Source organism: Kogia breviceps, chromosome 14, assembly GCF_026419965.1.
Source record: "Kogia breviceps isolate mKogBre1 chromosome 14, mKogBre1 haplotype 1, whole genome shotgun sequence".
NCBI lineage: Eukaryota > Metazoa > Chordata > Mammalia > Artiodactyla > Physeteridae > Kogia > Kogia breviceps.
Window position 1 is genome coordinate 75,710,288 of NC_081323.1, and position 22,330 is coordinate 75,732,617.

General features: G+C 50.1%; 1 protein-coding gene across 3 annotated transcripts; it reads right to left on the reverse strand.

Moving 5' to 3' along the window:
* Positions 1–1,002: 1,002 nt before the first annotated feature.
* On the reverse strand, positions 1,003–9,472 carry PRSS36 (serine protease 36). Of its 3 annotated transcripts, none has more exons than XM_059036200.2 (15): positions 9,436–9,472; positions 9,100–9,135; positions 8,877–8,912; positions 8,487–8,649; positions 7,765–8,045; positions 7,306–7,472; positions 5,390–5,639; positions 5,150–5,279; positions 4,544–4,800; positions 4,309–4,457; positions 3,654–3,891; positions 3,408–3,549; positions 2,537–2,802; positions 2,337–2,458; positions 1,003–2,077 (listed from the first exon to the last, which is right to left on the reverse strand). In XM_059036200.2, exons 1-15 carry the CDS (start codon positions 9,470–9,472, stop codon positions 1,799–1,801), a joined length of 2,553 nt encoding a protein of 850 aa, XP_058892183.1. In that variant the 3' UTR covers positions 1,003–1,798. The 3 variants fall into 3 exon arrangements, with proteins under 3 accessions (XP_058892183.1, XP_058892182.1, XP_058892184.1); XM_059036199.2 differs by having other exon boundaries at positions 4,294–4,457; XM_059036201.2 differs by lacking the exon at positions 2,337–2,458 and having other exon boundaries at positions 2,724–2,802; positions 4,294–4,457.
* Between the last annotated feature and the right edge of the window lie 12,858 nt (positions 9,473–22,330).

Here is a 22,330-nt window from a genome sequence, read left to right on the forward strand (position 1 = left end):
CTGGACTCAGAGAGAGAGTCACACCCTCGTGGGTAGTTTGAATCACTTATATGGGGCATTTCTTCTAGGTTTCCTTTGGCCAATCATCTTGCTTTCTCTGCCTCTGAGTCCATACTTGGCTTACCTCAGGGTCCGTGTGTGTGTGTGTGTGTGTGTGTGTGTGCGCGCGCGCAACTTTTAGCCAAGATGGATTCTAGCAAAGAGGTCTATGGATAGGTTGGCATCACTTACTCTGGGGTGGCACCCCCTCCTTTTTGACCTCTGAGGAGCCTTTCTGCGCATGTATAGCCGGGAAGGTCTCCTTGACCTTGAGAATGAGAAATATATGGTCTCTTATCTGGGCAGGGCTTAGCTCCTCCTCCTCTTCATCTTGGAGTATCTGCCCACAGGGGACAAACTCCAGCTACTTAGCCTGGGGCCCATCTATCTCCTGCCTCACCGGGAGCAGGTAGGGGTGTATGCCCCTGTGGAGACAGATGCAGGGGAATATTCTCTTTGGGATCTGGCAGCTGAAGATAAGCCAGGCCCAGGAATTCCCTGGCTGTCCAGTGGCTAGGACTCTGTGTTCCACTGCAGGGGGCAGGGGTTCGATCCCTGGTCAGGGAACTAAGATCCTGCATGCCATGCAGTGTGGCCAAAGGAAAAAAAAAAAAAAAAAAGATTAGCCAGGGCCTTTAAGAACCTCTGCCCATCTTCTCAATCTCCCAAGAACTTCCAACTTCCCTGTAAGGTCTCCCCTTCCCAACCTTCTGCCTACTTAACTCAGAGATGGTGACCCCCCTGCCACCCTCAGCGGCTGGTTTCCACCCCAAGCACCCCTCCTGCCCTGGATGGGTCTCCCTTTGTCCTTAGTCTTTGCTAGAAGCTCCTCTATGACTTGTTCCTGATCCCCAGTCCATGTGTTCACCACCACGTTGGGAGCACTTCATGGGCTTGTCAAGGCCCAAGCTGTGCCGGGACTTAGCAGTTAGCAGGGAACGTGGTTGAATGAATGCAGGGAGGTGCACTGGTTAAGTGAGGGTGGGCAGACGTAGTGATATGTACATAAGGGGACTCTTGATGGGGCCCAAACCCTGGGGGCACTGGGCAGGATGTGGTGGACCCTTGAATGGTACAACTGTCGTGTGTGTACTGGGGACACTGGAGGTGAACACTCTGGGGCACCATTCATCAGGGTATGTGGGGGGGGGCAGGCTCCGTGTGGGTACAGGATATGGCAGACAGACCCTGGACCCTTCCTCTGACCCTCACCCTCAGTCCTTCTTGCTCTGGGGGGATGGGCGGCAGGGTCCAAGAGAGCTAGGGCTGAGGTGTCCAGCAGGTGTGTGCTGGGGATGCTGATTCCACTGGGGAGGTGACACACACCCAGCTGGCCACTCGACCTCCCCCACCCTGGGGCAGGAATGAGGGACAGATGCCACATTATCAGGGATACATTTTCTGGGAGGGAGCCCAAGGCCTGACTCAAAGAGGCCCAGGAGGGAGAGGCCCTCTCCCAGGGGCTTCCCCCGGTCCCTCAGCCTGCCCCCAGCAGTGCCACAAGGCCACCTGTGTCTCTGTTTACACCTTTGTGGTCTGCTGGCTCCCCCTGCCCTCAAGCATGCCAGGGCCCAAAATAGCTGGGCACTGAGGCCCAATTGTCTGAAGCCGCTGCAGTCTAGGTGGGTGGGGCGCTCTGGAGGTTCTGGGTAAGGGAACAGAGCCGGTTGGGCCACATTCCAGCCCCACCAGGTGGGAAGTAGAGGGCTGGAGGGGGTGGGGGAGGTGAAGGGGAGGTGGCCCTGGGACCCAGGCCCTCTCAGCCCTGGATCAGGAGGGACAGTAGCAGCAGGAAAAGAGCAGCTCGAGGGGAACCTGAGGCCCTGGCCATGTCAGGGGGACAGAGGTCGCCGCCTTCTGGGAGCCAGTGGGGGAAGCCACTGGGGGGCAGGAAATGCGCCTCCCCTACTGTCTGGGAGATCCAGGTCTCTTCGGGTCCGATGGAGGCAAATAGCTCCCTGCTGCCTCGAATAGCCATGCCCACGAGGACCCAGGAGCCTTCCTCAGTCTGGCACAGGAGCGGAGGTGCTGAGGTCACCTGCAGTATCAGAGCCAAGACCAAAAGGGTCTCTTACCCTTCCTTCTGGTCCCCTGCACCTTCTAGGGCCCAGCCACAAAACACTGCTTGTCTCCATCCTCAGGCATCTTGGCCCCTGGTCTCTCTCAAGGTTCAGTCAGGAAGCACTGCTTCTTCCTGAGACCCAGCACCCAAGAATTCCAACCCTGTCCTCTCCCTGGTGTCCAGCTGCCCAGCACTGCCTCTCCCCTGCCTGGACCAGGATACCCAGGCTCCGTACCTCACACCTATCCTCCTGCCCCTCTGCATACAGGACACAGAGAGTTCCAGGGGGCAGAATGCCCTGATAGAGGCAGTGACAGAGTCGTGGTGTCAAGATGGAGACAGCAGCAGCCACAGGGACTAGAGAGAGGGAAGGAAGGTTGTCCCAGGGATTCTGGTGTCCAGCCCCTTCTCACCCCCAGGACCCAGGGCTCTCACCTCGGTCCTGGGGGTCCTTCCAGCCCAGCACCCAACAGCTGGCCCCCAGGGGAGTACCCCCTGGGTGAAGGCAGATGGGCAAGGCTGATGGGGAGGGCTCCACCCGGGAGCTCAGCTCCAGGAGGGCCAGCGGGGGCCGAAGTCCCAGGTGCCGGGGCAGGCGGATGCTGATGACCAGCCGGGATACCTGGTGGCTCCGTGGGAGGGGGCTGGCCCCAGCCCGGCCCAGGTACACTTCAATATAAGGCACTGTTGTAGAGCCCAGCCTGTTGGAACAAGGTCCAGTGTCACTTCCTGTTCCCCTCATTGCTGATAAAGTCCTTCCCAGTCCAGGGGAAAGGGTGGAATGAATCTCCAGGGACATTCCACTAACTCCTTCATTCATTATTCCTCCTTCCAAATCTCTCTTCTGTCTCAAAACACCTCGCAGCAATTACCCTGTGCTATAAAAGCCCTAAAGGGAGAACAAACCTCTATTGAAAGAGTCCTTTGGGGCTTCCCTGGTGGAACAGTGGTTAAGAATCCGCCTGCCAATGCAGGGGACAAGGGTTCGAGCCCTGGTCTTGGAAGATCCCACATGCCGCAGAGCAACTAAGCCCATGTGCCACAACTACTGAGCATGCGCGCCACAACTACTGAAGCCCATGCACCTAGAGCCTGTGCTCCGCAACAAGAGAAGCCACCACAATGAGAAACATGTGCACCAGAGTGAAGAGTAGCCCCCGCTCGCCTCAACTAAAGAAAGCCTGCACACAGTGACAAAGACCCAGAAAGCCAAGTATAAATAAAATAAATTTATATAAAAAAAGAAAGAGTCCTTTGGCCCATCTTCCAATTTTTCCCTCTTGCCAGGGAGATGGGTGAGACCCACCTGAGGATACAGTGAGTGGCTGCCAGGACCCAGCCTGGGGCCACGAGGATCCCAGTGCAGACTCGCTCTCCAGCTACATGCACCTCTGCCAGCCAGGGCCACAGGGCCCCCATCCCAGCCGGCTCTGGCCGCAGTCCACAGGCTAGGGAGAGGAGGCGACTCCCTCAGTGGGGGCCCAACAGCTGACCCCCAAAGCCCCTACCATGGATCTAAGCACTCCCAGGAGCCCCAAAGGCACCTCCTCACCGCCATGCTCTGTGTGAGGCGGACAAGTTTCTGTCTCAGTCTCCTCCCCCTCAGGGCCCCAGTCCCAGGCCAGCTGGTCCTCCAGGTAGGCTCCCCGAGTCACATGGCTGATCCATGGGCCGTGGGTCTGCAGCGGGTAGAAGGCTCTGGGACGCAGGCAGTCACTGGGTAAGTCTCTGATTCCAGCCAGAAACCAGGTCCCCTCTTCCCGGCATAGAAGGCTCCAATGGGAGTAGTTCTGCAGCGAGAGAGTGTGTGTGTTACCAGCCTCTACGTGTGTGCCAGTTGATGAGGGGATGCCAAAGGTCCTGGGGCTTTCCTGGACTCCACACTCTCGCGTACTCGGACATAACAAATCCCACTTCCTCCAAGCCAGGCTCCAATACAAATCTGTGTAATAAGTCGGCTCTCACTTTAGGATTCTCTTTAAACCTAGACGTAGCGAAAAGGCCCGCCGTGCGTGACGGCGGGTCTCGGGCCCCTCCCCAAAGTCCTTCTGGGCCAGGCTTCGCCCCCAGCGCGTTCTGGCCCCGCCTCCGTCCCCCGATCGCCTAGCCCAGTTCCCGTCTCTCTCAGGCCCCGCCCCCAGTCTGCCCCTCCCTCCTACTCAGACCCATGGGCCCCTCCCCCCGCCGCTCACCCAGCAGCGGCCCGCCACCTCCTCCTCCAGGTAGGCGGGGCAGAGAGCTAGCGGCGGCTCTCCCGGCGGCGGCACTGACTCCTCCTGGCGGCCGTACAGGCAATGACACCACCAGACGCCCAACAGCTCCGCCTCAAGCAGCGAACCGGCTCCGGTCGCTGGTTCTGGAAGAGAAAGGGAGGAGGCCTACGCTGCGGTGATGTCCGGGCCCGGCTCCGCCCCGCCCAGCCCGAGCCGGGCCCCTGCTCACCCGTGTGGCCCCAGCGAGCCAGGCGGCAGCGGCTCCCAGGCAGGAAATAGTGTTCTGGGTGGGGTAGGCACACTGGCCGCGGGGCCGTGCTCAGGTTCACGGGCAAGCGCAGCTGCAGCAGCGCCAGGTTCGAGGCATCGTCCCACGAGGCGTTCTCGTGCGGCACGAGGCGTGCCACCCGCTCCGCGCGCGGGCGCGAGGGCAGCATCACGCGCCAGTCGTCCAGGTCGCGGGGTGGGAGGTCTGAGCTGATGCGGCTGTGGGATGGGGAGACTGGAGACGTGGACTGGATCCCGCATGCTCAGCTCTAAACCTCCACCCGTGGCTTAGACTTTGGATCTCCAGGCAGGATTCTGCATCCCGGACCTGAGACCTGTGCACTCAGACCCCCCCAGGCCCCCCCAATCCTGGGTTGAATTCGTATTACCCCTCTATTCGCCCCAGAGAGACTAGGACCCCGATTTTTGAGCTGGATCATACACCTCCCAATGGTACCCCACTCCCCTACCCCTATCCTACCCAGGGGAAGGGCTGGGCCAGTTAGATAGTGTCTCAGACTGATGGGGGGAGGGGCAAGAATCTGCCTGAGTCTGGGTTTTCACTCACCCCGGAAAGCAGCTGGCAGGTGCCAAGACCCAGCTTTCAGACACCAGTGCCCCATAGCAGGGTCTGGATCCTGGGACCATCACCTGGGCTTCCCAGGGCCAGGCCCCTGGCCTCGGGGCCTTCCCGCACTCTGAAGGGTGAGAGGCCTGAGTGAGGGGGCTTCCTGAACCCCAGGCAGTTTCCACCTGATCTCAAATCTCCCAGATCCAGCTGACATCCAGGGGTCCTGCCCCCACTCACCGGGCAGGGCGATGGTGCAGTTCTCATCTGTGGGCTCGGGGAGACCTGACTGGAGCTCCGGGGACTGGGTGGGAAAGGCAGGGCCAGGCTCTGAGCCCAACACCTGTTGCCTTATCCATGCCTCATAGGGAGCCACAGCAGTGAAGACTCCGGGGCGGTTCCTCCGTCCACAGCCAAAGCCAAAGCTGGTGATTCCCGCCTGGAACCAACGGCCACCTTCCTTGCAGACCAGGGGCCCCCCAGAGTCTCCCTGATGATAGATGACTTAGTGTCACGGGATCAGCCCAGAGACCCACCAGCTTATACCGGACCACCTCGCAAAGGTTCTACACCTCTTCTGGTTGGCCCTACATACAGCCACCTTCTCCTAGAAACCTTTGTTGGCTGTGCCTTGTCCTCTGTAATCCCTACAACTCTAAACAGAAGAAAGCCTTGTAAAGTAGAAAGGCTGATGAGCAGTCAAAGCCAGGAGCACCAAACTAATGCATTAAAGGCCATGCCAGAGCGGCCTGCAGGTCTCACTCAGAGCCAATGATTCTTGTTCAATAAATAGTTCAAACAAACCCTGTCTTTGATTTCTAAGTTGTTAGAATTCCTTGTTAAATTGTTAAAGTAAATCAGAGATGCCAGCATTCAGGAGGGAAAGGCTGTTGGAAATAGGTTACTAGAAAAGCAGCAAGAAGGGACAGTTTGAAGGCAAGTAAGGAGGAAGAACTACAAGGAACAGACACTAAAACAAGGGTTCTGGGGCCATTTAATGCTGGGGCATTGTCCCTAAGATATCACTATATTCCAGGTGAGGCACCTCTGTGACCCCAGAAGGGTTACAAAGAAGGCGCAGAATCATCTAGAACTGTGCTGTCCAATATGGCAGACACTAGCTCCATGTGGCTATTTGAATTAATTAAAATTAAATAAAATTAAAATTCAATTCCTTGATCACTAGCCACCTTTCAAATGTTCAATAGCCAGTGTGGCTAGTGACCATCATACCAGACAGTGCAGATAGAAAACATTTCCATCATCATAGCAAGTTCTATTCGACAGCACTGGTCTGGAGGAAGTTGAATTGTTGGCAGTCCTGTTCAAGAAGGCAGGGATTATGTCCCTAGGTCCTGGAACTTCATAACTGGGAAGGACCCTGAAAACCATCTAGCCTGAATCCCCATCACCACCATGCATGCTGGAGTGCCTTCAAAGCTGTGTGCCATTGGAGGAACATTTCTGGGGAAAATGGTTAAAATATATCATGTTTTGGCCTTCAGCAGGTTATCTGGAAAACTCCCTCCTGTGAAGGATTAATTCACTAAAAAAAAAAACTATTTGTTGAGTATCTACTAAGTAATAGGTGCTGTGCTATAAGCTAGGATATGGGATAATAATATAATGATAATAATAATAGTAATAATAGCTAATACTGATTTAGCTCTTACTAAGGACCAGACACTGTTCTAAATGTTTTTTACATGTACAAATTTATTGTTATCATAATGATTAATAAATCATATGATGATTTATTTAATCATCCTAACCTCCCGATGAGGTTACTCCCGACAAGTAACACTATCATCCCATCTTCCAGATGAGAAAATCTGCACAGGGAGAGGTCAAATAACTTGGCCAAGGCTATACAGCTAATAAGTGGTGGCACTGAGCTTCTAACCAGTGTGACACTCCAGAGTCTGGCATGTGACCACTGCGCTATAATGCCATTGATAATAGTGCCCATTTGTTGAGCCCCAAGTTCTGTCCATTTGTAATCTTCACATCAATCCCATCCGCTGGCAATCTTGCCCTCTTTTTGCAGATGAGGTTCAGAAATATGAGAGAGATGGGATTTGTCTATTACTCATACTGCTTCCTATTGGTGAGGGCTCTGCCTGGCCCTTCAGGCAGGTGCAGGGGCCTCCCCTCACCTGGCAGGTGTCCCTGCGGCCCTCTGGGTAGCCAGCACACAGCATCCCTGGCAATAGCTGGAAAGTGAGATTGAAGGGACCAGGCCGGCTGTAGAGACACTGACAGGCAGCTTCTCCCACCAACCTTAGCTCCACTTCTTGTAGCACCCAGGGGAGAGGCAGGGGGTCTGTGGGCAGAACCAGAGAAGAAATGCTGTGAGTCAGGAATGCAGCCCCCTGTTCCCCAGGGCTCAGCTTGGTCCCCTCCAGCTGCCTCCTGGACATCTTTGTCTCTGCGCCCACCACATCCCAAACCGATGTCCCCTCCCGCTCCTCTCTGCTCTTCCACCTATAGCCTCATCTCAGGAACGGCCCCATCAAGCATCCAGTGCGGGCTGCCCTGGGGCCCCACCTGGTAGCCTCCACCTCGCCAATAACCCACCTCCTGAGACGCACCCCCCCCGCCCCCGCCCCACTCACCGTCCTCCTGGACGTCCCCCCAACCCGTGGCCCAGCAGGCGGTGCCGTGAGCGAAGCGGTGCGAGGCGCGGGGCAGGCAGACGGGCCGCACGGTGGGGCTCAGCCTGGCGGGAGAGGCCAGGCGCAGCAGGGCCACGTCGGCACCCCATTCCACGCCGCTGTAGTTGTCCGGCACCAGGATGGCGGCCACCGCGCGGACGTGCGCGCCTTCCAGGGGCCCGTCGTGGGAGTGCACGCCCAGCACTACCGACCACTCGGCCGCGGGCTCCAAGGTCCCGTTCCTGCGCCGAGGCCAAGGCCGGGGTGGGGTTAGGTGGCCCGCACGGAGGGGGCAGGCCTCGTGGGGCTGGGGGCTTGGAACCAGGGAGAAGGTGGGGTCAGCGGGAAGCCAGGAGGGGCGGAATCCGATCCAGATTCGGGGCTGGGGCGATCGAGGTTGAGACAGACTCTTGAAAGGGGGAGGAGCGGTTGCGATTTGGAGGTGCTTGATGGGGGGCTTTGGGAAGATGGAATTCAGACTCGGATATTTGGTGGAGTGGTGGGCGGAGTCTGCTGGCGGCCTCACCACACTCCGAACCTGGATACCCCGCAGGGCACTTAGCTTCAGAAGGGCGGGGAGGCGGGGGTAGCTGGGCTTCAGTTTAGCCTTGAGTCCGCGGCACCCAGCTGCGGGTCGGGCTGGGCTTTTGAAAGAAAGGGGCTGGACGTGGGCGAATACTCACGTCACGAAACAGTGAGCGGCCGAGAGGACCCAGGAGGGGGCGATGAGGGAGCCCCCGCAGATGTGGCCCCCGCCCTGATGCAGGCTCACCTGCCACGGCCAGCTGCCCGGCTGCGCGTCTGAGCCCCCCATGATTCGGGCAGAGGGCTCAGGGCGACCGCAGTCTGCAATGGGATACCGTGGAGGTCATCACCTGCCCCTGTCCCCCAAGCCAGAGGCCCAAGTAACTCAGGGCAAAGCCCCACCCCCCAATCCACTTCACTTTGCCCCCGAACAGGGAACAAAGAGAACCTGGGCGCTTCTAAGTTTCTGATCATTTCCACCTCCCTCATCGGTTAGCCAGTTTTAACCTCCTTTAAGATCTGAGGACCAGACTCCCACCCTTCCTTACCCAGATCTTCAGGTTCTTCTTGGGTAGGACTGAGAGCTGGGAGTCACAGGGTAAAAAGAGGAAGATATTGGTGACATCCAGCCCTTGACAGTGCCCAGCTGCCATCTTCCTACTTTCCTCTTCCCCAATTCCCTGCCCTCTCAGCGACCCTGCCAGCACCCACGCTACCCCTCCCATCTTTTCTGCCTCTGTGGGTGATATTCACCTAGTCCAGCTGCCTTACCTGAGTCCTGGAAGGCTCCTGGGATGGGGCTCATGGCTGGAAAGATGGAGGCAGGAAGAGGCTGGAGACCTATTCTCACAACACGCCCTCCCTGACCCCCTCCCCCCAAGTTTTACAGGTACTCCATCCCCCCATGGCACCCAGGCCTCCTTCCCTCCTCCTCTCATATGCTATTCCTTCCCCTCCCAACACCTCACTCCCACCTTCGCTGATGTCTTCCTCCCCTACCTCCTCTGACACCTCACTCCCCAGGCAGACCCCTGGAGTCCTGCTTTCCAGCTCCCCAGATGGTAGAAGCCAGGCCCCTTACAACCATACCCTGTCCCCTGAGGTTACCAAGGATCACAAGTGGGAGAAGCAGGTGCTGGGACATGGTACATTTGAGTCAGCTGGAGGCAGAGAGATGGGTGAAGATCTGCTCCCTGCCACAGCTCTGTCTCTGCCTAGGCAGCCCCGTGACTCCTGATGGTCCCAGGGACAGCCCCACCCTCCCTGGCTGGAGCCCATCTCTGGGAATCTGAGTGGATCTGGGGCTAGAAGGAGGAAGTAGGGAGCCTGAAGTCCCCACCCAGAGCCCCGTGCGCGTCTCACGTCTCTAGAGGCCTGGTGTGGGTGTTGGGGGCAGGTGTCCTCACCCCGGGACACTTACTGGGTGGGAGAACCCTCAAAGGCGGAAGGAGAGGACAGCCAGGGGCTGGGAGGCCAAAGTTCTGGGTCCTTGGTGAGGCAGGGCTGCAGGTCAGCAGTGGCCCTTGGGACAGAGATAGTGGCCCCTCAGTGGCGTGACTCACCTGAGACTTCATCTCTCTTTGGGGTGTGGCTACCCCAATGGCTTGGCCTTTTCTTCTCACACAGCTCTGGTTACTGGAGTTGCTGGCCAGGTCTGGGACCGGAGCCCTAGGGAATTCAATCCCATCCCAACAAAAGGATCACAGATTCCGGCAGGTTGGGCAGGACATAGGATTCTGGGAGGGGGCTGGGCTGGCTGGTAAGGCCGAGAAAGACTCCACCCTTCTTTGTGTTAGCGTAAGTACTCTCAGGTGTTTTGTCACTTACTCTGTGTGACCTTAGGAAAGTCACTTAACCCATCAGTATATTCAGTAAGAGTCTGCTTAAGAAATATGGTGCCTCGAAGAGGAATTGAGGAGAGTTTAATGAAGGAACTATTTGCAGAGGTGTAGGCAGGGAACAGGGAAACCGACAGGGATGGTGAAGCGCCCGGGGGCTAGCAGTAATAGAGAGCCCTGCCTGAAGAGGCAAAGAGAGGGAGCAGATACTGGAACCGGGAAAGAGAGAGCTGGATTGTAGGAGAGGGCCAGCCAACAGGAGTGCCTTCAATGGAGGAAGGCAACCTTTATCAACCTGTGGCTCAGCAGGGAGGGAGCTGGGAAAGAAAAGTCCCTATCTCTTCTCCTACCCTCTGATCGCCTGCCAGCTCCTCCCCTCATCTGAAACCTACCAGAAGTCAGAGTGCAAGGGAGCCCATGATGTGGTCCGTAAAGGTCACCCTCTGGGGGAACAGATCTGGATGGAGAAGTGTGGGGAATGGAAATGGAGGGTCAAACAAAAAGTATCCACACAAATATATCTATTTTCTTATCAATAACATAAGCTAATAATAACAATACTCTATTAGTCCAGTTTCCCTAGAAAACAGAGGCCTAGGCAAAGCCTACAGACTGTTTCTTTTTTGTGAAGTACAATCCCAGGGCAGCAAGAGTAAAGGAAAATGAGAAGTGATCAGGGAGAGAGGAAATGCAAATACAGAGACCCAACAATTGATTGACTGGATTCAACTGATAATCTTGTTAACCTTAGCTAGTCCGTGGCAGGAAATGAAGGTCAACGTGGTGGTGTGAATATTACTAAAGGGAAACCTCACTGAAATGGAGTTGGGAGGCCAGAAGGGGGAGCTCTCACGCACATACTACTTGATGTCAATAGAGTTCCCAACTGGAAGAGACATCGCTTTGCATCTCCAGCAGGAAGTGACACTACTTTTCTACCCCCAGCAGGAGGAAGAAAGATTTTCTCCCTGCTTGGCAGCAGCTCAGCCAATGAGAGACTGTCATAACTCAGTCAGTGAAAAGCCACTATACTTTGAACTCCCAGTTTCTTTGAATGGACTTTTTGTTTATAACAGCCCCTCTCAACTTCCCCCTTTCCTCTATAAAAGAGTTAAGGGCTTCCCTGGTGGCGCAGTGGTTGGGAATCCGCCTGCCGATGCAGGAGACACGGGTTCGTGTCCTGGTCCGGGAAGATCCCACATGCCGCGGAGCAACTAAGCCTGTGAGCCGTGGCCGCTGGGCCTGCGCGTCCGGAGCCTGTGCTCCACAACGGGAGAGGCCACAACAGTGAGAGGCCCGCATACCGCAAAAAAAAAAAAAAAAAAAAGAGTTTAACTCTCCTTTGTGTTACCTGGCTTGCATGTGGTTTGCCACAGTTGCATGTCCCGAATGGCAAATCTTTGTTGCTCCCTAATAAACTCATTTTGCTGGTAAAATAACTGGCTGTTGTATTGTTTTAGGATAACAACTTCAGACTTGTTAACGCAATCCTCGGGTTTCTAAGTCTCCCCCCGCACTTATTTGTAGGCATTTGCCCCTCCAAAGATAAAGAACCAGTCATTTATTCAACAAACACTCAGAAAAATGAGGCACGGGCAAAAAGAAGGTAGGAAGAAGAGGGTGTGGAGGGTGGCTAATGCAAAGCATGCACGCCACGAAGACCCTCACCTACAAACTGCTTCCTCCAATTCAGCAGTTAAGTGTTTTGGTCTCAGGACCTCCTTAGAAATCTTAAAAATTATTGAGGAATCTGAAGAGGTTTTGTTTATGTGCCTTATATCTATCAATATTTACTGCATTTGAAATTAAAACTGAAAATACTTGAAATACATATTAATTCATTAAAAAGAAATTCATTATGTTAATGTAAATAACATATTTTTATGAAAAACAGCTACATTTCCAAAACCAAAAAAACGGTGAGAAGAGTGGCATTGTTTTACACTTTTGCAAACCTTTTTTAGTGTCTCGATTAATAGAATACAGCTGGATTCCCATATCGGGTTCTACATCCAGTCTATTGGGACATCATGTGTCAAGAATCCTTTGGAGGGCTTCCCTGGTAGCGCAGTGGTTAAGAATCCGCCTGCCGAGGCAGAGGACACGGGTTTGAGCCCTGGTCCGGGAAGATCCCACATGCCGCGGAGCAGCTAAGCCTGTGAACAACTACTGAGCCTGCGCTCTAGAGCCCGTGAGCCACAACTACTGAGCCCGCGCGCCTAGAGCCCGTGCTCCGCAACAAGAGAAGCCCCTGCTTGCCGCAACTAAAGAAAGCCTGCGTGCAGCAACAAAGACCCAACGCAGAGAAAAATAAATTTAAAAAAAGAAAAAGAAAAGAAAAGAACCGCCGTTAAAAAAGAATCCTTTGGAAACCTACATTGTATACTTGACGTCATGAAAATAGTTTTGCCCTTGAGCACCTCTTGAAAGGGTCTTGGGGCTCCTCCGGGGGTTCCCAGACCATATTTGAGAACTGCTGCTCAAGACAATAATTCTTACCCTTTCCCCAACCCAAAAGACCTTCCTAAATAGGACAGGGGCTCCCCAAAGCAATGCATCTTGTGGGAGCAAGAGGGAACACTTTCTTCTAGGGAGACAGATTGGAATTTCTGAGGGAGTGCAAGTGCAGTTTTCAAAAGCTGCCCTGGTGATTCTGATAGTGAATCCACCCCAATCCACCCCAATATGCCCTTGCTTAAGAATCACTGCTCTAAGTTTCCTAATAGCCAACACAGAGGGAAACCCAAGCAGGAGTCTCTCTTCCAGGTACTAGGACAGAAAATAAATTTCTCCTGAAGGTACTCATGGAGAGGACACTCTGGTGTAATGAAATCTTCCTCAACAGTATCATTGTGGCAAAAATAGCAAAGAGGGACTTCCCTGGCGGTCCAGTGGTTAAGACTCCACGCTTCCAATGCAGGGAGCATGGGTTCGTTCCCTGGCTGGGGAACTAAGATCCCACATGCCACAGGGCAGCAAAACAAACAACCAAAAAAACAAAACAGCAAGGAGTTTCATAATGTTGACTTTTATAGTGCTGCTGAATGTCAGCCCATAGCACCATAATCAATCATCGTCAATAAAATAATTATATGGGGATGCCTTTGGGTAAGAGAGGCAGTGCATGAACACACAGTTCACTGTTTATCTGTTTGGTGGCAGGGGAAATTGTAGATCAACTAGTGTATTAGTTTTCTATCACTGACATAGCAAAATACCATACATTTAGTCACTTAAAACAACACACTTATTACCTTACAATTTTGAGGGTTAGAATTCTGACATGGGTCTCCCTGGGCTAAAATCACGGTGTCAGCAGGGCTGAGTTCCTTCCTGGAGGCTCTAAGGGAGAATCCATTTCCTTGTCTTTTCCAGCTTGCAGAGGCTGCTCTCACGGCTCATGGCTCCTTTCCTCCATCTTCAGAACCAGCAATGTTGCATCTCTCTGACACTTTTTCTGTCTTCGCATCTTCCTCTCTGGCCAAAACCAGAAAAGGTTCTCTGAGTTTAAGGATTCATGTGATTTGCGAGGATGTGGAGAAAAGGGACACCTTCAGGACTGCTGGTGGGAATGTAAATTGGTGCAGCCACTATGGAGAACAGTATGGAGGGTCCTCAAAAAATTAAAAATAAAGCTACCATATGATCCAGCAATTCTACTCCTGGGTATTTATCTAATTAGAAAAGATATATACACCTTATGTTCGTTGCAGTGTTATTTACAATAGCCAAAATATGCAAGCAACACAAGTGCCCATCAATAGATGAATGGATAAAGAAGATGTGCATATATACAATGGAATATTATTCAGCCATAAAAGAGAATGAAATCTTGCCATTTGCAACAATGTGGATGGACCTAAGAGGACATTACTTCTAGTGAAATAAGTCAGACAGAGAAAGACAAATAGCATATGACTTCACTTACATATGGACTCTAAAAAACAAAATAAATGAACAAACATAACTAAACAGAAAGAGTCATAGAGACAGAGAACAAACAAGTGATTGCCAGAGGGAAGAGAGGTGGGAGGAGGAAAGAAATAGGTGAGGGAGATTAGAGGTAAAAACTTCCAGTTGCAAAATAAATGAGTCACAGGTATGTAATGTATGGTGTGGATAATAACTATGTAATATCTTTGTATGGTGACATATTGGAACTAGACTTACTGTGGTGACCATTTTGAAATGTACTGAAATATCAAATCACTATGTTGTGTACCAGGAACTAACATAGTGTTGTAGGTCAGTTATACTTCAAAAACAAACCACCAGGGCTTCCCTGGTGGCGCAGTGATTGAGAGTCCACCTGCCGATGCAGGGGACGCCGGTTCGTGCCCTGGTCCGGGAGGATCCAACATGCCGCGGAGCGGCTGGGCCCGTGAGCCATGGCCGCTGAGCCTGCACGTCTGGAGCCTGTGCTCCGCAACGGGAGAGGCCACGGCAGCGAGAGGCCTGCGTACCACAAAAAAACCCAAACAACAACAAAAAACCAAACCAACAGGGACTTCCGTGGTGGCACAGTGGTTAACAATCCGCCTGCCAACGCAGGAGACACGGGTTCGAGCCCTGGTCCGGGAAGATCCCACATGCTGTGGAGCAACTAAGCCCGTGTGCCACAGCTACTGAGCCTGCGCTCCAGAACCCACGAGCCACAACTACTGAAGCCTGTGCGCCTAGAGCCTGTGCTCTGCAACAAGAGAAGCCACCACAATGAGAAGCCCGTGCACCACAACGAAGAGTAGCCCCTGCTCACCGCAACTAGAGAAAGCCCGTGTGCAGCAACGAAGACCCAACGTAGCCAAAAATAAAATAATAAATTTATTAAAACAATGATACGAATGAACTTGTATACCAAACAGAAGCAGACTCACAGACACAGATAACAAGCTATGGTTACCAAAGGGGAAAGGGTGGCGGGGGGAGGGATAAATTAGGAGTTTGGGATTAACATATACACACTACTATATATAAAATAGATAAACAGCAAGGACCCACTGTGTAGCACAGGAAACTATACTCAATATTGTGTAGTAACCTATAAGGAAAAAGAATTTGAAAAACGGAATCACTTTGTCATACACCTGAAACTAACACAACATTGTAAATTAACTGTAGTTCAATAAATAAATAATAAATAAATAAACTCTGAATAAATAAATAAATACATAAAACAGAACCCATTGTATTATCTCTCTTTGTTGTGTGGGGTGACTGGGCTCCACTGGGTTGCTCTGCTGCTGATCCAGCTTGGGGGTCTCTCATGTGGTTGCAGTCGGATGCAGCTGGGGCTGGAAACTTCTGGATGTTCACCTGGGATGGCTGGGCCTCTCTCCTTCTCCACGTAATGTTGAGGTCTCTCTTCTCCATGTAGTCACTCTACATGGTCTCTCCAGCAAGGCAGCTGGACTTCTTACTGGTGGCACAGAAGTTCCCAAGAACTCCAGAGCAGACGCTGCCCTGCCTTCTTGGCGCTTAGGCCTGCACTGGCACAGCTCCACTGCTGCAGCATCCTATTGGTTAAAAAGAGTCACAACCTAGCACAGATTTCAATGAGAAGGGAATTACAAAGGGTATGAATACTAGAAGGCATGCTTCCTTGAGGGGGTCATCTTTGGCGCTGACCTACCACAGACACTCAGGTACTTCAAAAAAAGAGGCTACTCAACTGCCAATATGCATATGAAAAGCTGTGCAAGATGACTTGAGAGAAGTGAAAATGTAAAGCATCAAGAGATTCCACCAAACATCCACCAGAATGGCTAAAATTTTAAAAGGTGTCGACGCCAAATGTTGGTGAAGACGTAGAGTGAGTGAAATTCTCATACACTGCTGAGGGGTGGGGAGGGTGGGTAGAAAATTGTTTGGTAGTATTCACTAAAGCTGAACATATACCTATACCATGACCCAATAACAATACTCCTATGATTAGACACAAGAGAAATGAGTGCACCGAAAGACATGAGTGTAGCAAAGTGTCTGTTGAAGCTTTATTCATAAGAGCCAAAACCCAGAAACAACATTAAAGCCTAGTAACAGGAAAATTGATAAATCAGTTGTAATATATTCATACAATGGAATACTATGCAGCAATAAAAAGGATGAATTACTGATATGTACGCCCACACGGATGGATCTCACAGAAATTATGTTCAATAAATATAAGTATCATAACTGTATGATTCCAATTATATACAATTCAAGAACAAAACTAATCAACGATTATAGAAGTCAGAGTAGTGGTGACCTCTGGTAGAAGTAGCGACTGGGAAGAGCACAAAAATACTTGTTGGAGTGCAGGAAAGTTCTATATCTTGATCTAGGTGCTGGCTACTCAGGTGTATACAAATTTAGAATTTCACTGAGATTTAAGATTAGCACACTTTGTGTACTTTTACTGTGTGGTCGCTACGCCTGAATAAAAAGAGACAAAGCACATTTTGCAATTAAGTGGATTCCAGGGTCAATTAAGGAAAAACAACCAAACCAGCTCCAAAAATTCTTTCCTAGACCACAAACTTTGGTAAAAGGTGGAGCATTCCATCAGATACACCAGAGCAGGCATGTTTCTGAAAGTTTAGCCAAAAGAATGAAGCCCTTTAGTGATTGGAGAAACAATAAAAGCACACTTAAGCAAAGTTGTTGATACTACATTCCTGATAAAAAAGATAATTTCTTAAAAAAAATGGTAACAAGTTACTTTTTTTTCTGAATTGTCCTTCTCACTAAAAAGGCTGATTATCACTGACCTAGAAAAAAAGACATTCTTGAGATAATCGTTGAAAAACATTGTTTCTCCCAGCCAAGCTTTTGAAAGGTGCTGAGCAGAGGGGGCAGGAGATTGTTTCAACAGGTTAAGGTCAGGGCCACATACACTCCATGTGACTAAGCTGGACAGTGCTGCATCTTCTTGTGAAAAGATGTGCAGAAATTGGAAAAGAATCTGCGGTGTCTGCTCTAACGCACATCAGAAGGGTGTCATCACAGAGCAAGGCTACAAACATTTTAGTTTGGAAAACTGTTAAAAGTGGATGTAACCCCTGGTAATGTTGTCAGGTAAAATAGACGATGTTCAGTTAAATCTGAATTTCAGATAATCAATAAACAAGTTTTTTGTATAACTATGTCCCACACTATATTTGGGAAATCATTACTCGTGTTTATCTGAAATTCAGAGTTAATTTGGCATCTTGCATTTTTTTTTTTTCTTCTTTTTGCGGTACGCGGGCCTCTCACTGCTGTGGCCTCTCCCGTTGCGGAGCACAGGCTCTGGACGCGCAGGCTCAGCGGCCATGGCTCACAGGCCCAGCCGCTATGCAGCATGTGGGATCTTCCCGGACCGGGGCACGAACCCGTGTCCCCTGCATCGGCAGGCGGACTCTCAACCACTGCGCCACCAGGGAAGCCCATCCTGCATTTTTATTTGCTAAATTTGGCAACCCTATTCCCTTGGCTATAACGTTGCCTTGCTAAGTTACTGTGTTGTTGTCTCTCACTTGGAAGAAGGAGACTTTCTGGACTGTGCTCCAAAATAACTTGAAATGGGGTCTAAAATGCGCATGCCATGTAACTCGGTGCAGTGTCCCTCTGAGTGGGAATATTTGAGAGACCATTGATAAAAGTTGACATATTTGACTCCACTCTGTACCAGAAGCCAAGTTGACTGGTACGGTCAAGATGTCGCCTGAAGCTCCCGCTTGTGGAGGGAAAGAGTAACTGCTCCTCTTTCCATTTCACTCTACCGGACCCTCCCATCCTCTGCCTCTATCACCTGGTCTCCAGGGACCATGCTGGCACAAGGTCACCACCTGGGCCTCCCTTCCTTTCCTCCAATACATCCCCCAAGCAGCTGAGGCATACTGGAGACAGAAATTGCCCCAGGACTCAGCACTGTGGTCTCAAATGAGCAGCCCTACTTCAAGAGTACTCATTTTAGTGAGGTGCAGTCTATGCCATGTGGAGGGTGGTTGTTGAGAGAAAGAGGAAATGATCTGTGTTGGGGTCTGGGAGAGAGACCCTCTGCCTCTGAGGAGAGCAGCTGTGGACATGTGTGGCTGAGCCCAGTTTAGCCCCTGGGGGTAAGAGAGGGTGCCAGGAGATGATTGGGGTGGGGGTGAGGGCAAGATTTTTGAGAAGCAACTGTGGCAACAAGGCCCTGACTTGGAGGCCTGAGCTCAGGAAGCCTTCTGGACCCCTCTTTAAAGATGGGGGATGAAGCATGGTGGGCCTTGGGTACTCATACCATAGCAGATATTTCTCCTATAGGCTGTTTGGGTTTTCTGAATTCTAAGCATCTAAAATGAGAGCGTGTATGAGGAGGGAAGCTGTAGATTACAGAAACCCATTCAGATTATATTAATAAAAAACAGGCACATTATTTCAGGTTTCCCCTTATAAAAAATTAATAAACAGAAACCTCAGTTAAATAGAGTTGGGAGACCAGAAGGGTCTACAACAGGAAACAGAGCCCAACAGCAAGAAAAAAGACTCCTTTTCTGGCAAAGACTTAGCCAATGAAAAGCCATGGACTCTTTGTTTACTATAGCCCTCCCAACTTCCTTTTCCCCTCTATAAAAGAGTTCTCCTTCCCCTGCTGTACAGGGACTTGCATGTGGCTTGAATTCCCTGCTGATTCTGAATAAACCCATATTTGCTGGAAAAATAACTGGCAGTCTTTTTATTTTAGGTCAACATTTTGGTGGCCCATACAGGGACCAGAGAAGATCCCTGAAGGCTCTGGGGCTGGTGAGCAGACAGGTGTGGTACCCACAATTGAGCCCATTTTCACTCAGTGCTTTCTCACCAACCCTGGAGTTTGAAGGTGCGTCTTTCTCCTGGATTGGAGCTCACACCCTCTTTGCATTTGAAGCTTTCCAGGATTTATTTTTAGGTTTTGTCTTTTGAGTTAAGGCCTTGTTATGCATGTGAGTACTCATTTGATACTTCAGTCTGATTTTGAGATCAGACTGTTTCAACCAAAGCTGGCTGAAAATGCCTTTGGCCCATTCCTTTGGGAAGAGGGGCTGCTTCACTTAAACTGTGCCAGTTTTGCCACCTTTGCCCTATTCCTTTGGAATAAGCTATTCTCTGGAAACTGGCTGAAAAAGTCTTTGGCTTGGCTCCTCTGGGTCCAAGCTGTTTCCTTAGAATTGGCTGATATTAGCTTGCAAGCTGTCTGAATTGAGCTGTTTGAAGCTGGAAGCTGTTGAAGCTGTTTGAAATTTTTTCTTTTACTCTAGAGACAAACTTCTGAGAAATGGGATCCAGGTTATCTAAATATTTTGAGAGTGCCCCACATCTAGGGACTCTAGCCGATTTTATGTTTCAAAACTGCAGTTCTTCCTCATACTCATTTCTAACTAAACTGACCAACTTGAACAAAGGCAATTTAGAATATCGATGGCCATGATGGGGAACTTTGGAAATCCCCAAACTTAATTTCCTTAAAGCCAAATTGGATTACAATAGCTCAAACATTTCCAGAACTGAGTGGAATGCTTATTTTGATTGATCTTTTGAGGCTTCCCAACATTATCTGGAGTCTAAATTGCCTCTCTGCAAAATAAGATTTTAAGGTTAACTGAGGCCAACAAATGATTAAAGAAAGAAAACATGTTTCTGGAAGCCTCAGGCTCTTCTTCTTTGGCTTCTTTGTCTCAGGCGCCACCTCTGGTGTCATCTTGTCTCTGTCTACAGGGCCATCTTCCTCTTTCCCTCCTACACCACCTAGGCCTCCTCTATACCCTCAGTTCCCCAGCACCAATTCTCTCCCTGAACTTCCCCTTTTCTATGAAAATCTCCTTGCTCCCTTTTCTTCTGAACTTGTCAGAATCTGTTCCTTTAAAATTAAGCCTTCTGAGGATCCAGAGGCTAAACCTTTAATAACTTATACTCCCTGGATGGACTAAAGCTGAACTGCAAGCCATAGTCAAAGATTTTCCCAAAGTAACTGAAGTTTCTCACAGATTTGCTGAGAAATTTAGTAAAGTCATTCAGACTTATTAACCTGGTTTCTCAGCTTTTTTTTCTTTTTTTGTTTCGGCTGTGCCACACAGCTTGTGGGATCTTAGTTCCCCAACCAGGGATCGAACCTGGGCCCTGGCAGTGAAAGCGCTGAGTCCTAACAATTGCATGGCGAGGAGATTCCCTTTATCAGCCATTTTCTATACCTGTCAGTGAAGGCCAGGCCCAGCATTGGATGAAAATTGAAAATAATTAGAAAAATCCTGACAGATCTCTAGAATTACAACTGGGAGACCAGCCTGCTAATTTATTGTATGATCAGGCTCATACAGTCGTTAGGTGACTCAATAGGGAAATTTGAAAGTCTGTTGATTGGAACAAAATTCAACCTTGCACACAAAAATCTGATGAACCTGTTCATGGCTACTGCAATGGGCTTCAGATTATTTTTTTAAAAGATGGCCCTTCCTTTAGATGTTGATTCCACCCAGGTAGATTTTAGCTCTATATTTGTTAATGAGCTGAGCTGGGAACTTTCCCTTTTAGTTAAAAGGACCAGGATGGAATGGGAAACTACGTCCACTTCAGATTTAAGGAAGACCGCCAAAATTCTTAATTTTCAACTCCAGCAAATGAAATCTCCTAAATGAAACCCAAACCCTCCTAGTTTCTGCTATTATTGCAAAGAGACAGGACATTGGAAAAAAGATTGTTACAAATTTAAGTGCTTTAGATGTCTTCAGCCCTTTAAGCAGTCTTTCCAACATCCTCTTAATTCTCAAAATGATGAGGCTCCAAGGATCTACAGGGGCTCTTCCCAAACTTCCCTTTTAATCAGTTTGGAGAAACATTTCTCCAGATTGGGGACGAATTTCTTCCAGTCCTAGCTGACACCAGAGCTACTCTTGACCCCACTATTATAAAACAGCCCCTGCCTCAGAGTGCTAACACAGTTCAGATAGTGAGGACCTCTAATGAACCTGAAGAGGTTCCTGCCTCAGGGACTTCCCTGGTGGTCCAGTGATTAAGACTCTATGCTTCCACTGCAGGGGTGCAGGTTCAAACCCTGGTGGGGGAACTAAGATCCCACATGTCACACAGTTAAAAAAAAAAGAGGGGGGCTTTCCTGTCTCTGAATCTGTTTATTTTGTTTAGGCCTTTTGAGAGATACATACCCTTTTATACTTAGTTCCTCTCCTCTTACCCATTTATTAGGCTGAGACCTCTTAGAGAAGCATCATTCAAGAATTTCTTTCTCTCAAAAGGAGGAAATAATTTCAATCAAAGTAACCAACCAGGTGAACCAAATGACCCTTTGACATTCTTTATGCCTTTCATCTCTGACAGTACTAGAGCTGATTCTGGAAACACGGATCATTTGCCCCTATTGAATCAGCTACCACCTTTCTTATGGGAAAAAATCTCCAAATGATGTTGGCAAAAGTCACAGCACACCTCCCATCAAAATTCAGATAGAGGGCTTCCCTGGTGGCGCAGTGGTTAAGAATCTGCCTGCCAATGCAGGGGACATGGGTTTGAGCCCTGGTCTGGGAAGATCCCACATGCCGCGGAGCAACAAATCCTGTGCGCCACAACTACTGAGCCCGAGCGCCATAACCACTGAAGCCCGCGTGCCTAGAGCCCGTGCTCCACAACAAGAGAAGACACCGCAATGAGAAGCCCGCGCACCACAATGAAGAGTAGCCCCTGCTCGCCGAAACTAGAGAAAGCATGCGAGCAGCAACGAAGACCCAACATAGTCAAAAATAAAAATAAATAAAATAATAATAAAATAAAATTTTAAAAATTCTAATAGATTCCTCAAAACCTCTTCTCAGAATTAATCAATACCCTGTAAGTCAAGAAGCCCTTCAAGGCATAAATTCCATAACAGAAGATTACAAGGTTTGAGACCTCATTATTCCTTGTATTAGCCCCTGTAACACTCCCATTTTACCAGTGAGAAAACCTGAGGGCCAAGGGTGGAGGTTGGTCCAGGACCTCCAATAAACAACATTGACAATAAACATCCCTGGACACCCTGTCATTCCTAACCCTCATATGTTACTAACATCGATTCCTGGGAAGCTAATTCTTTACTGTAATTGATTTACAGGAAAGAAATGTAGTGCATTCTTTAGTATTCCAGTTGATGAAGCTAGCCAATACCTTTTAGCCGTCACTTGGGAAGAAAAACAACT

What these genes read in the sequence shown, in the direction of transcription:
- PRSS36 (XM_059036199.2), bottom strand. Translation starts at nt 9,472, where the DNA reads ATGTCCCAGCACCTGCTTCTCCCACTTGTGATCCTTG. An exon ending in AGGAGCCTTCCAGGACTCAG is followed by an intron (nt 8,913 to 9,099) that starts GTAAGGCAGCTG and finishes TGTGACTCCCAG; the next exon opens with CTCTCAGTCCTACCCAAGAA. An exon ending in AGAAGAACCTGAAGATCTGG is followed by an intron (nt 8,650 to 8,876) that starts GTAAGGAAGGGT and finishes ATCCCATTGCAG; the next exon opens with ACTGCGGTCGCCCTGAGCCC.